Raw genomic sequence first — 14,647 nt, 5'->3', positions numbered from 1 at the left:
TCATTTTGAAAATTATACCGAGAAAAATACCCACACACATTTACACCCACTAACTGGGGTAGGTAATTTTCTGGAGAACAATTATGCACATACTTTTCAAAATACAAAGATTTGCATGTAGTTCCAAACCCATCCCAAACTCTGCCCCTGTGAATGATTCTTGACATTGTGGGTAAAAGTTTGCATATAAAGAGGCCCTACCCACTTACTTTTACCTGGATAAAATGCAGGCAGTTTAAAAATATATACTTTTCCATGAGTTAAGCACAGTTTTACTTGCGAATGGCCTTTGAGTTTACATTGAAAACCTGTACAATATAGAGGGTTAGAAGCCTGCTATCCAGCCCTATTTGGGGACATGATTACATTAAAACCATTGCTGTTGCAGCTGGCTGGTCACGGGCTCATCCCATAACTGGCCACTCTTACCTCTAGCCCCTGGTCGGAGGGGACCCATCGACCCAGGTGAAGATGTGGCTGGCTGCCACATGGGCTTGACGCGCCATGTTAGGAATACCACTCAGCTGAGTGTGGCATCCCTAGGCACTTGCGTGGCTCAGGCACATTTAAAGACCAGTGGCGAAAATTCCATCATGGCACCCTTGGATAACATTACAGGCTTTCCCCTATATAAGGCCTGCTCCATCCTGTCTCAGAAGCCTTGGAGTGGCTGATTGCCTCTTTGTTCTGATTTCTGCTCTTGTTCCAGTGCCTTGACTTCATGTTCCTGGTTTTTTTCCTGTGACTTTGGAGTTCCTGAATTCCTGTTTTGTGGTCTCTTATCTGTCTTCAGTGTTCCATCCTGCTGTTCTGCCTTGCCTTATCCCCTTAGATTGACTTTCCTGTTTGACCTCTATTTGGATTCCTGGCTTTGTCTTCATTTGGATTCCTGGTTTATCTTCAGACTGCTCTTCAATGATGTTGGACTTCTGCTTGCCTTGTGTCCACTGCTTGCTCCTCATCTTTTTGAACTCTGCCTGCCCCAGACCTCTGCCTGTATTCGTCTCTGCGGCTGCTGCCTTCCCCGACCACTGCTTAGACTGACTTCATTCCATTCCTGCTGGCCAAAAATACTTTCTGTGATGCTTCATCTCTTCACAGAGACCTGCGCCTAAGTCCAGCTGGCCCCAGCACCTAAGGGCTCAACCTAAGAGGAATGAGGGCTGGTATGGGCAAAGTTCCTGTTGGGCCTCTGCTCCAGCCAGCTTTGCCTGTCAATGGTGGGTTGCGCCAACATCACCTCAGTCCAAGGTACACTTCAGCAACAGATTGCTGAGACCATGGATCCGCGGATCTCACGGTCCTCCAGGCCATTCCTGGACCCATGTGTCCATCAATTTCATGGTGGACCAATTCTCAAAGATGGCTCACTGTGTTCCCCTTCCTAGCCTTCCCTCAGCACATGAGCTGGCCCAGCTGTTTACCCATCAGATTTTTTGACTGCGTGGCTTCACTGCGCCAAAGGGGAGGTCTAATATTAATTGCTAAGAAACACTTTAAGCTTAAACCTACACCCATTTCTATATGCCAACCATATGAAGTAATGATGATAGTAGAATCTGAATCCCTACAAATCTGCTTGGTTTATTGTCCGCCAAAACTTCTTGATCACAATATCTCACCTCTCATCGAATTACTTAACATCTCTTTAAATCCCAATAAACCATCCATAGTTCTAGGCGATTTTAACCTACATATAGACGTCACACTTCTTGACAATGCATGCACCATACTACTCGAATCTCTAGAAGTTTTAGGATACCATCTCTCATCTTGCAAACCCATGCATAAAGCAGGGCATGCATTGGATCTGATATTTACCAACTCAAATTTCTATAAGAACACAAACATGTCAATAACCCAGGTATCCTGGTCAGATCACTCTCTCCTACATGTTAGAACCGAGTATATGCAACCTATTAAACCACCTCTTACTGAACCTGTTCATATATCTTACTAAGTACAACCTAAACCTGAAGACCTAATGGAGGAGTTTAGAGGCATAAATGATGAGATGAAAAAACAAAACTGCACAGAAGCCACAAATAGCTGGCTGAAAAAAACAGCACTCATTGCCAATAAATTATGTCCCATAAAAACGAAAACAATTAACCCAGCTACTTTAAGAAACCCGTGGTTTACGAATAAGCTGAAAATAGAAAAACAATCCCTAAAAAAACTCGAAACAATATGGAGATGTAACAAAAATTCTCTAACTCTAGGCAATTTCAGAGCAGCTCTTAGCCATTATAAAAAAAAAAAAAATTAGACAAAGCAAAAAAAGAATACTTTAAAAGTAAGATAGAACAATTTTATCATAACCACAAGATACTTTTTTCTATAGTCAAAAATTTAACCAAAGATAATACTGAAATCACTGAAGTATTATCGGAAAATAGAACTAATGAGATAGCTCAGTTTTTTAAAAACAAAATAGACTCACTAATTAATACTCTTCCCTCCAATCCCAATCAAGATGTTAAGATGATCCCAAAATCAGATATAACTTGGAATACGTTTGAAACGATTTCAGTTCTAGAAATTGAACTATTGATCAATAAGTTAAATACTGCTAAACATCTTCTTGATCGAATCCCGATCACTACCCTAAAAACAATTGCCAACATCATTGCAATACCTATTGCTACATTAATTAATCAGTCCTTAACAGAAGGCATCTATCCTGACGTATTAAAAAATGCTCTTTTTAAGCCGATACTCCAAAATCTCAAGCTTGATGTAACTCAAGTGACTAACTACAGACCAATATCTAACCTCTCATTTGTGTCATACAACGACAATTAGATACATATTTAGAATCTGACAATATTTTATTCCCGAATCAATTCGGTTTCAGGAAAAATTTTAATACGGAATCTCTTTTAATTTCGCTTTCCGATACAATTCTCAGGGGCTTTGATTACAGCCGAAGCTACTTCTTAATTTTATTGGATCTCTTAGCAGCCTTTGATACGAATGATCACCGTATCCTACTCACTCATGTCAAAGAGATCAGAATCCAAAGCTCTGTTTTAGATTGGTTTACATCATTTTTAAATAACCGGCTCTTTCACATAAAGATAAAAAAAGTCTACTCCAGCAACTTACCTTTAAAAACTGGAGTGCCACAGGGTTCCACACTCTCTGCAATGCTTTTTAACATATACCTTTTACCAGTTTGCCACTTTTTATCAGGCTTAGGTCTCAGTTTTTGCATTTATGCAGACAACATACAGTTCCTTGTTCCTATTGATGTATCTATAGACCATTCTCTTAAAACAGTAGCTATGCATTTAAATGCAATTAAGCAATATCTTGTCCCTTTGAAGCTTATTTTAAATACGAACAAAACGGAAATACTACTTTTAGAACGCAAATGCATGGAAAAAGATATTCTACCAATCTGTCTTAGTAATAATTCCAATATAAAGCCATACCTTTCTGTCAGGGACCTAGGTATAATAATAGACACGGAACTAGGTTTAAAAAAGCATATTGCACTAAAAATAAGAAACGGTTATTTTAAACTTCTCACTCTCAGGAAGTTGAAACCCCTTCTGGATCCTAAGGAGTTCAGAACCGTATTGCAATCCTTGATATTATCAAACATAGACTATTGCAATGCACTATTGCTTGGACTCTCCTACAGCACCATAAGACCGTTGCAAGTTTCTGTGACAAAAAAATGTGATCATATCACACCAGTATTAATTTCATTACATTGGCTACCCATAACCTTTCAGGTGCAATACAAAGTAGCGTGCATTCTCCATAAGATAAAATATGGAAACAATACAGAATGGCTAAATTATTCCATACATCTACATGTACCACAAAGGGACCTACGATCTAGCAATAAGGGTCTCCTTTCAATTCCAACGATCAAATCAGCAAAACTTAGTGAGGCCCAAGACAAAGCAATTTCCATCGCAGTTCCCAAACTGTGGAATACCTTACCACCTTATTTACGACTGCAAACAGATATCAAGAAATTTAAAACCGATTTAAAGATGTCGCTATTTATAAGCGCCTATACGGAGTCATGATAATTAATCAGCAAATTTCATATTCTAAATGTATTATTTTTATTTACTTTTAGTTTTTTCCTTAACTTTGTGTATTTTATTCACTGATTTAATAATGTATTAGACCTGTTTTAGATTAATCCTAAGCTACCGATATTTTAGTAGTTATTTAGCTATCATTATTTGTATTTATTATATTATTGCATTTCTATTTTAGTAAGTGTACACTATTGTGATAGTTTTATTACTGATGTGATGGTTTATAAAAAAAACAAATAAACCATAAACCATATCGTCTCAGATCTTGGCGCCAGTTTACAGCCAAATACTATCACTCCCTTTGCCGGACGTTTAATATCACATTAGATTACGCCACTGCCTACCATCCACAAGCTAATGGCCAGTTAGAGCAGACTAACCGGACCTTGAAAGGCTTCTTGAGGGCCTATGCAAATGATTGCCAGGACAATTGGGCCACCCTCCTCCCATAGGCGGAATTCTCCCATAACTCCCATATTAGTTCTGCCATGGGATCATCGCCATTCCAAATTGTGTACAGGAGATAGCCTTCTCCTTCATTACCAGTCTCATTGACTGTTCCTTCCCTGGCAGCTCAACTAACCGCTCAAGAGCTCCAGAAACTTTTGATTTGTACAGAGAAGATGATCCAAAAAGTGGCTCAAAGATCCAAGAAGGCAATGGATGTTCACCAGCAGCTGGCACCGCAATTTAAACCTGGGGATAAGGTTTGGCTGAGTACCCACCTTCTCAGGATGCCCCCCATGAGGCTTGCTCCTCCTTACATTGGGCGCTTCCCTGTTTCCCTTCAAGTGGGGCTCGTTACCTATCAACTATGCTGCCTCCTTGGAAGTCCATAATGTTTTTCACATCTCCCTCCTCAAGACCCTAGTCCTCATGTGTCCTTCCCAGAAGGTGCCTAGACCACAGAAAGTATCCACCAAAGAGAACCATATCTACCAAGTGAAGGAGATCTTGGATGTTCAGCGTGGAGCAAGAGGTGGAGTACCTGATCTCCTAGGAGGGGTATGGCTCGGAGAATACATGGGAGCCTGCCTTGAAAATCCTGGACAAAATTCTTCTATGTGCATTCCACGCTTTGCACCCCAGGAAACCCAAGCCCCTGGGAGGGGGTTTAGAGGAGGGGGTACTGTTGCATTTGGCTGGTCGCAGGTCTGTCCCAAGACTGGCCGCTTTTACCTCCAGTCCAGGGTTGGAGGGGCCCACCGACACTGCGGCTGGGCCCCAAGCAAAGATGCAGTTTGATGCCATGCAGACCTTACATGCACGCTAGGAATGCTGCTCAGCTGAGTGGGATGTCCCTAAGTATGCGTGCACCTCAGGCACATTTATAGAGCCCACGGCAGGAATTCCACCAGGGCACCCTTGGATGACATCACAGGCCTTCCCATATATAAGGCCTGCTCTGTCCTGCCTGAGACGCCTTGGCAATAGGTCAAACTCTTTGGAGTAGCTGATTAACTCTTCATTCCTGGTTTCGGTTCTTGCTCTTATTCCAATGCCTTGTCTTCATGTTCCTGGTTTCTTCCTGTGTCTTCGGAGTTTCTTTGTTCCTGTCTTGTGGTCCCTCATCCATCTTCAGTGTTCCATTCTGTTGTTCCACCTTGCCTTATCCCCTTGGATAGATTTCCCTGCGGACCTCTGTTTGGATTCCTGACTTTGTCTTCATTTGGATGTCTGGCTTGACTTTGGACTTCTCCTCGATGATGCTGGACTTCTGCCTGCCTTGTTGCTTGCTCCTGGTCTTGTTGAACTCCACCTGCCCCTGACATCTGCCTGCAATCGTCTCTGCTGTCTGCTGCCTTCCATCTTCCCCAACCACAGCCTGGATTGACCATTCCATTCCTGCTGGCTAATAGTACTTTCTGCGATGGTTTCATCTCTTCACAGAGGCCTGAGCCTAAGTCCAGCTAGCCCCATCACCTGAGTGCTCAACCTAAGGGGAATGAGGGTTTGTATTGGTGAAGTTCCTGTTGGGCCTTTCCTCTAGCCAGCTCCGCCTGCAGACTGTGAGGACCTGTGGGTAGCACCAACCTCACCTCAGTCCAAGGGTCTACTTCCGCAACAATTGCCAAAGCAGGCAAATTAAAACTCTTGCTTAAAAATAAAAGCCCTAACAAAAAAATGTCTCATAACTTCAATAATGTTTGACAGAGAAAGATAATACCATTTTTAGAAGGTTTCTGCCAATAAGTTCTGGGGAATGCCACAAGTAGACATGCAAAGACTTACACATCAGGAGACGTCTCATGCTTTTCAATTGTGATACGGTGATGACATGCCTGCAGGGTTCTCCCCCCTTCTAAGCAGAAGAGAAGAACCGTGGTAGCTTGGTGATGACATTTCCATGGGATTTCCCACCCCCTGTAGAAAGAAGACAAGAGACAAGGGCAGCATGGTGATGATTCACCCATAGGTTTCCCATCCTCCCTCCCCCACGGGCAGAAGAAACAAACCATGATAGTGCCAAATAGCATGCCCAGCATGCTAGAGGAGATGAAGGTGAGTGGAAGGGAGGAGAAGGAAAGAGAGGGAGTAGTGAGTGAGGAGAGGTGTGAGAAGGAGGGATAGGATAAGGATAAGTGCGTGGAAGGGAGCAGGAGGTATGAGTAACGGAAGGAAAGAGAAAGGAGGCAGTGTAAGTGAGAGGGAAGGGGTGATAGGCAAGGAAAGAGAAGGGAGGAGGAGTGAGTGAGAGGGAAGGGAAGGGATGGGATGGGTGATTGAGAGAGAAGGGGGAAAAGAAAGAGGAAGAGCGAGTGAGAGGGAAAGAGCAGGAGCAGTGTTGGCCCAAGCACCAAGAGGAAAGAGAAGTAGTCCCATTGGCTGAAATTGGAGGCTGCTACAACTTGTGCATTCCAGAGAGGGAGAAGATTGTGTGTGTGTGTGTGTGTGTGTATGTGTGTGTGTGTGTGTGTGTGTGTGTTTGTGAATGTGAGCATGTATATGCAAAAAAATGAATATATGTGAGTTAGTGTGTGAATATGAGGGAGAGAAAGAGAGAGGGAAAAGTTTGTATACCCCTCCCTCCTCCCTCAGCTAATCCATGATAATCGCAGGATGACTGCAAATCAAAAGTTTACCATATATGGGTGTTATTCGATGCATCTGCTCTTTTGAAATATTTTATAGATGTCTGGGAAATTTTAAACAATTTTTATAAGTTTAATTATTGAATATTCTATTTGTCAGTTCTTTTGAATTAATCCTTTTCTTAGTATGATTTTACTATTGTGATTGATGTTTTATATTTCTTACTTTTATTGTTTGATATTTCATGAGGCATGATGATGCTTCTGTTTTTCCATTGTTGCAGTTTTTTGTCTGCACACATTTTTTTTATATTTTCTGGTCTCTTTATTCTATATTTTGTGAGGGTCTGACTGTGTTCTGCATATGTGAACCGAGGTAAGGTATTCTGCTGGCATGTAATTTCTGTGTAGGGATTTGTAGCAGCTTGGCTTGTTCTGTTTTCCTAATAGGAGCTCTATTGGTGTATTATGGTGCTATATTTGCAGTGTTGCTTTTTCATAGGTAGGGTTGTTATTGTTTGAGTGATGGTAATTATTGTTCTTTCAGCATTAGAGCTTTACTATATTGTAATTGAAATTAGTTATGCATGGCTTTCTGAGGGCCAAACCCACACCCAACATGCGTTAACAATAGGCTTAATGGAGGTTCAAGTGTATTTTTTTACTTTTTTTGCAGGGTTTTCTGGTTGCCACAGCAGTATATGTAAATATAATATATTTTTCATAAATTGGCAACCCTGCTACTCCCCTGGAATCCTATCCCTTGCCTTCTCCTGCATCTGCACTCTGCCTTATTCCCCTTCTTTTAAGGTATCTGTCCTCTACCTTACCATCTCCATCCCCATTATTTGATGGCTGCCTTACTCCTCCTACCTCTTCCAGCATCTCTTTACTATTATTCCCTCTCTCCTTCCAGTCTCTCCCATTCTGCCTTCTCCTCTCCCTCCAGCATCTCCTCTTTCACTCTCTTTTCTTTTCTCTCTTCCCAGCATCTTCGCTAATGCCTTCCACACTCTCCTCACTCCCCTCCAAACTCAGAAAGCACAGTAGTATCTAAGCCTGGTAGGAGAGATTGGAGAGTTCAGCAAGAGTGAGGGGTCCAGGCCTCTCTCTTCACATTACTACCGATGCTCTCGCTGGGCCTCTCATGCTGCTGGTAGGCAAAAGGCATACCTGGGAACTCTCCGGATTTGACCCGGAGACTCCAGAATTCTAATGGAATTGCCTGGACCAACAGCTGTGACCTCTGGGTGCCCTGCTGCTGCTTTGCTAGTGAAGCAGCCAGCTTAGAAAACGTCTGATTGGCTTACATGGGCCAGTTGCCTCTTTCCTTTTCCTTGCCCTATGACCCTGCAGTGGTCAGGAAAAAACACCCAAAACCCTACAGCCCACATCCCGTGGGTTGTGTACGGGAAAACTTTCAGAGTTCAAACCTTGTGACAATCAAAATGCCTCGATCGTTGGAGGCAAGCGATCTACAGGCTCACAACATTCACTCCTAGATAAGAGAGGGAGGAGGCCTCTGATTGGCCTGTTGGAACAGGAAGAAGGGAGGAGGCTAATAGCAGAAGCAGCAGTAGAAGATGCTTCTGCTGCTGCTATTGGCTGGAAGGAGTCTTCCTATCAGCCTCAGGAGGAGGTTGCCCCTACTGGTTTAGGGTGGGGAGAGTTAGCCAGTGAGGGGAGTTTTGTGCATGTGTGTTTGTATATAGCTGTGAGGGGGCATGTGTGTGTATATGTGAATGGGTGTGTACATGGGGGAAAGTGAAAGTGTGAATGAACATGGGTGTGAGGGTGAGTGGGCATGTGTGTGTGTGTGTGTGTAAGAAGGAGAGAAGTGAGTGAGTGAGCATGTGTGTGAGAGAGGTATGTGGGAAAATGAGAGGAGTAAAGCTGTAAGTGAGCATGTGAGAATGTGTCAGAGAATAAGGAATGAGAGCATGTAAGATGAGCGGGTGTGTGTGGAAAGTGATCGTGAACATATGAGTGTTACTGTGTGTGTGTGTGTGTGTGTATGTGTGTGTGTGAGAGAGAGAGAGAGAGAATAAGTTTGTGCATATTCGGTCCCTCGCCCCTGCCCACCCCCCCTTCCTCATTCACGGTAATCTCAGGGTGACTGGAATTCAAAAGTTTCCAGGTATGGCAAAAGGTTGCTGGGTGGAGGTGCAGGGAATTCCCGGAAACTGGGGATCAGAGAGGAAGAGGTAGCCAGCAATCTCTCTAATACCACCACTGTCATTCAGACATGGGCCTTTTTCATGCTGTCATCCTTCAAAACCTGGGTTTCTCTCCTTCATCAAACACTGCTCAAAGCCCGGGTCTCTCTTCTGTTGCTGCTGCCACCACGGTTGCAACCTGCAGTCACTTTCCTGCAGAAAGCAACAGCACAGTGCCAGCTTGCTCTCCTGCCCTTTCTTGTGCATGCAAGAGTTGGCACGCATGAATCTTAACCCCTCTGCACTGCAGTCTTGCTGTGTTTGCTTCGGCAATGCAATAAATTAAAAAAAAAAACAAAAAAAACAAAGTGAAACTTGATCCATGAGCTAGATCCAGCCTGCAGGCTCTAGCTTAAGACCATAAAAAAACACAGAAAGTGCCATACTGGGTCAGACCAAGGGTCTATCGAGCCCAGCATCCCAGAATCTCTAGGAAGTTTGTTGATCCCTGTCCTAAAGTTACAAAGGCTAAAGAATTAAATTGAAACTTGTGAAGGTGAAATGTTTATTTTTTTTATAACAGAAATGAATATAGACCTGAAAAATTGCCTTCCCATTCTTTTGAAGTGGACCATGAAGATGCCGATAAAGATGAAGTGAGTATATTACACCTTTTCCCATTGGAGTGAATTGTATTATACTGGGTTCATCCCTATAGTTAATTGCCAGTTATCCATCAGAGTGGAACAATACAGAAATGGGAAATAAATATTTTAAATAAATAAATACATTAAATGGTAATTAATTTTAACCTGCATATCACATGTACTACATTGTCTTAAAGGTTTTAAATAAAGATTTACTTTGCTATTGTTCATGAATTTAACCAGGTCCAGCTGAATCTCATAAAATGATAAAACAAAATTGATTCTTCTGCCTTTCTTTGATGAATAGTACAGTTCCATGTATTAAATCTAATCTAATACAAAATACTGTCCCTTTATTCTGGCATTGCAGAGTGGCTTTCCTTATTATTCTCTATACAGTACTGTATTGAAAATAGAGAAAAGATACACAGAACCCTAGAATATACTGGATCTTGTCTGGTATTAAATGCACAAAAACAATGTACAAAATGAATTACCTTTTTGTCACAGGATACAGCATCACGCTCATCTTCCAAAGGAGGCAGTGGCGGAGGAGGAGGAGGGCCAGGAGCGTTCAAATCTGGTTGGCTTTATAAAGGGAATTTTAACAGCACTGTATATAATAGCATTACTGTTCGGGTAAGACTGTATTTCTCTGTTTGTGCTAATTTTACTTTGTCTCCACAGTCCCTGCACAATAGTGTTTTGCTTGCATTCACATAGTCAGTAAACTGTGTCGTCTACAAATACTACTTGTGTACACTTGCAATGCAGTATTAATGACACTTTTGTGAACTGTAGGGCAATGAATTTTACAAAGATGCAGTTGTGTTGGAAATTAATAAGATGTGAATGCAGTTTCTGCACTATGGACCTGTTTTGTTCTTTTTACCATAGTCATTCAAGAAACGATACTTCCAGCTTACACAGCTGTCAGATAATTCATATATAATGAATTTTTACAAAGATGAGAAGATATCAAAAGAACCAAAAGGATGTATTTTTTTAGATTCTTGTACGGGAGTTGTACAGGTAAGTTGAATTATAACCTATATTGTGCAAAAATTGTAGTGTACATGATGAGATTTTTAAGAATATTGTGCTTAAAATTTATGTCTGTATTTCACAATCCATGTCAGGCACTTGATTTCAAAGTTTGGTGTATTATATTTTATGGGGGCAATTCTCAAATCTACCCTCACAGGTCCATAAACTCAGAAGCTGTGATATACTTGATGATACTTTCACTACCTTGCCAAAGTATATGGGGGTAGGATGTTGAACACCAAAGCAGAGAGTAGTGGCTATTTTGGTTGGGGCATTGTCTTGTCACCATTCCAGCTGAGGCATCCACTAGTGTAGTCTCTGCTCTGCATGCTACATATTGATCAGTGGAACCTGATGGCAACATCTGAGTTTCAGAGGAGTTTTATTCTGGCTCTCTCCTTTCTGGTGTTCATTGTGACAAGAAAACAATGAAAAGAAATCAAACACAGATACCAGGTCAGGTGCTTATGGCAACAGCTGTTACCAGATCAACACCATCTCGAAAAGCCTCTTTCTTCCTCTTAATGTGCTATTCATGGGGGTGGGCAATTTTCAAAGGCATTTACCCAGGTAAAAATGGGCTGACTGAAAATTGCCCTCCTCAAATGTGGCTAAAAATATGTGCAGTCGCCTTAGCACACATACCTTTAGTCACATGACAGGGGGAGGAAAGCTTCCACCCTGCTATCTGCAGAAATAGTACCTGCAAAGAATGTGCATACATTGAATTTGCTAATTTTCAAAGAGAAACGTGAGTAGCTTCTTTTTGAAAATTTCCCTAAAGATGCATCTTAAAACTGCTCTATAAGGGCAATTTGAAAATTGTCTTCTAAAAGAAGTAATGCCTTTAGGGCATGATTTACTAAGGGTTCCCCCCACCCCATTCTCTGTATATAGGGAGAAGTTTAGTAAATAAGGCTTAGTGAGCAGTGCGTTAAATGTGCTGCAGGAAAGTGTATTATCATGCACTTTTAATGCAAATGTTTTTGTGACAGGGGTTCAGATTTGTTTTTCCTTCTCTCATGAGCTTACTCTGCTTTTTAGAGTTTGGATAGACGTAAAGCAATTCTCAGCCAAAAGCATAATCAAAGGAAGGGAATATGCTTAAGATAGAATGTTTATTTGCTTCCAGACTCTGTGCAGTCAGATAAATGGACTTGAAGCAGTGAGACTTTGATTATATCTGACTTGCACACAGAGAACTCAGAAGTAACAGTCATTGATTTCAGGACCATGGAGAGCAGCTTCTAACCTGTTTAGAGTCAGCATCATGTGACTTGCTGTGAGCCAATAAGATCCTCATTTCCTGAACCAGTGAATCATAGAGCCTGTGCAAGCAGCCAGAGTGTCTGCATGACCTCTAAACCTGGAGAAAGCAAACTAGGGTCTGATGTCATACAGCATGGACTAATTGGATGCCTAGCATAGGAGATTATTTAGGGTACTGGTGCATAAAGAACAGTTCAGAGCAGCCTAGGACAGTTCTTGTTCCAGCGTATGGAGAGGAGAAGGAAGTGGAGAGGAACGACCCTGCTGAAGCAGTTCCCAGAAAACAAGCAACTTAGTGGGGTGCAGAAATGCAAGATCCTAGGAGAGACTGGTGTGAAGGAAGGAGTCCAGAAAGCCACCTGAACACAGAGAAAGCATGAGAATGAAAGAGGAACTCTCCTAAGGCAGTATTCAAGCTGGAGGGCTCTTGCCTGAAGGAATTAAGCCTGGAAAAGTGCTATTTAATAGCAACTAAGGAGCGTGGTCATTATATGGTGGTAAATTGCCCTATACACTGTGAGGGTAATTTTCAAAAGGATTTACATGTGTAAATGTACCTACTGTTGCAGTAATTTTCAAAAGCCATTTATCTGTGTAAAGTGCACTTATGCAGATAAATCCTATGGACAATTCAATGGAGTATATTGTAGCAATATTCAAAAGCCTACTTAAAACAGCAAAGTGAATTTACACATGTAAAACCCAATTTTAAGTAAGCAAATGCTTTTGAAAATCAGGCCTTATGGATTTCTTTTTGGGATGCTGTATTACAAGGAAAAACCAGCCCTCACTGTGACACAGAAGTAGAGCGGAGACTTGCTGGGACAGAGTTTCTTTCCATATTTTATTTTCATGCATTCCGTGGAACTGAGACTAAATGAATTGAACTGCATCTTGTAAATTACCAATCCAATTAATATCTGGCTTGGTGATTTACAAGATGCAATTTACCTCATACCACACTACAGGACATTGTTTTCGATTGGATGGGAGAGGAAGTGTGTGTAGAGGGCATGCAGAATTGGAGGGGGGGGGGGGGTGGTAAGACCTTTATCCAGCAGGGGGTATTTTTTGTTGAGCTTAGCATTCCCAATCATTTTGAAAACTTGGCTTCTATCATATATCTAGTTCAGTGACTTTTAATCAGGGGTACATGTACCCCCAGGAGTATGTAGAAACCTTTCAGGGGTACACAACCAGACTGATGCCGCTGCACGGGAGCGGGAAGGATGAATCATGGAAAGCAACCACCTGCCCCACCGCACAAAGTGGCCACCGCAAGTAGGAGATCCTAGGCATGCTGCTGGCTGCTGCATTCTGATCTGTAGAAGTAAAATGGATTCGGTGTTACTGCCGCTGTACAGAAGAAAGGAGCAAGGGAAAATGCTGTACTTCCTGTCCCTGCAACTTTCTTTTTTTTATTCTCCTTGTGATGCTGAGTGGTCAGGAGTTGCTAGAGAACAGACTTGGGCAAAAATCTTTATAAGCTTTATTATTGGTGAACAGTAATAAACAAAACAACTTAGCTGGTTTGTGCAGTTCAACAAAACAATTGTAACTTACAGTTCATTATCTCGAGGCTTCCGTCTCTCTTTGGGGCCCTCCCTCATTCCTCGGGTCCTGGCCTCTTATTCCTGCTTGCAGTGATCCACCCTAGCCCAGAATCCCTCGCTGGGTTGGGAGTTAAGGAGGAGCAGTAGAAATAGCAGTAGCTAGTCCTTTAAGGTGTTCTGAGGGAGTTTCTTATTTGCTCCCTGACACTCCCATTTTCCTGCCATTTTGGCTTTTTAATTAGAAGTGCAGCCTGCCCAGAGAAGGCATCCACTGAGAGGGTGGATGTAGGGTGTTTTCAATACCCTACATAGCAGCTGCTGCCTCTGCTTTAGTTCTCTCATCGGTTGCCTCTCCGGTATCCTACTATTCCCATGCTAGCAGTAGTTGATCTGCTAGGCCTCTCCATTTGCCATGGGAGAAAAGCAAGATTAAGATTGGGGAGGTGTGCTGAAAAGTGGAGAGAGAGAGAGAAGAGATATGGAATACTGGGTGGTGGGGGAAGATTAGTAGAGGGATCTAAAAGACTTTTAGGTAGGGAAGAGGGAGATGAAGGGCTAGGAGGTGAGAGAGAAATAGGAAGAAAGAGATGAATGGTGGTGAAGGGTGGGGGAACAGGTAGGGAGATGCAGGGATGGACATTGGAGAGTTAACGTGACAGATGGGAGGGAAAGAGGGGAAAGAGAGAAGTAAAGCATTGGTAATGAAGGGAGAGAGCTGGGAGAAGAAAAATGGAAAGAAATTAGATTAAAGCAAGTTATGTGAGAGACAGATGAGAGAGTCAGATGAATTAAGAATGGAGGAGACAAGCATAAAAGAAGAGAAAATGGAAAATAGAACCAGGGAACAAAGAAGACACACACTGAGAGGGAAAAAATGTA

At 42.2% G+C, this 14,647-nt stretch overlaps 1 protein-coding gene across 6 annotated transcripts in view; it reads left to right on the top strand.

Moving 5' to 3' along the window:
- DOCK10 (dedicator of cytokinesis 10) overlaps positions 1–14,647 on the top strand; it is a 401,455-nt gene that overhangs the window by 174,428 nt on the left and 212,380 nt on the right. For all 6 annotated transcript variants that reach the window (XR_003858608.1, XM_029615672.1, XM_029615673.1 and 3 more), the window contains exons 5-7: positions 9,836–9,908; positions 10,410–10,538; positions 10,797–10,931. Coding sequence is in view for 5 of the 6 variants with exons in the window: in XM_029615672.1 (XP_029471532.1) it covers positions 9,836–9,908; positions 10,410–10,538; positions 10,797–10,931 (337 nt within the window). In the remaining variant the exon portion in view is untranslated. The remainder of the gene's footprint in view (positions 1–9,835; positions 9,909–10,409; positions 10,539–10,796; positions 10,932–14,647) is intronic.

The sequence above is a fragment of the Rhinatrema bivittatum genome, chromosome 9 (genome assembly GCF_901001135.1).
Source record: "Rhinatrema bivittatum chromosome 9, aRhiBiv1.1, whole genome shotgun sequence".
NCBI lineage: Eukaryota > Metazoa > Chordata > Amphibia > Gymnophiona > Rhinatrematidae > Rhinatrema > Rhinatrema bivittatum.
The sequence above is the reverse complement of the archived record's forward strand: the minus strand, read 5'-3'. Positions and strand labels throughout refer to the sequence as shown.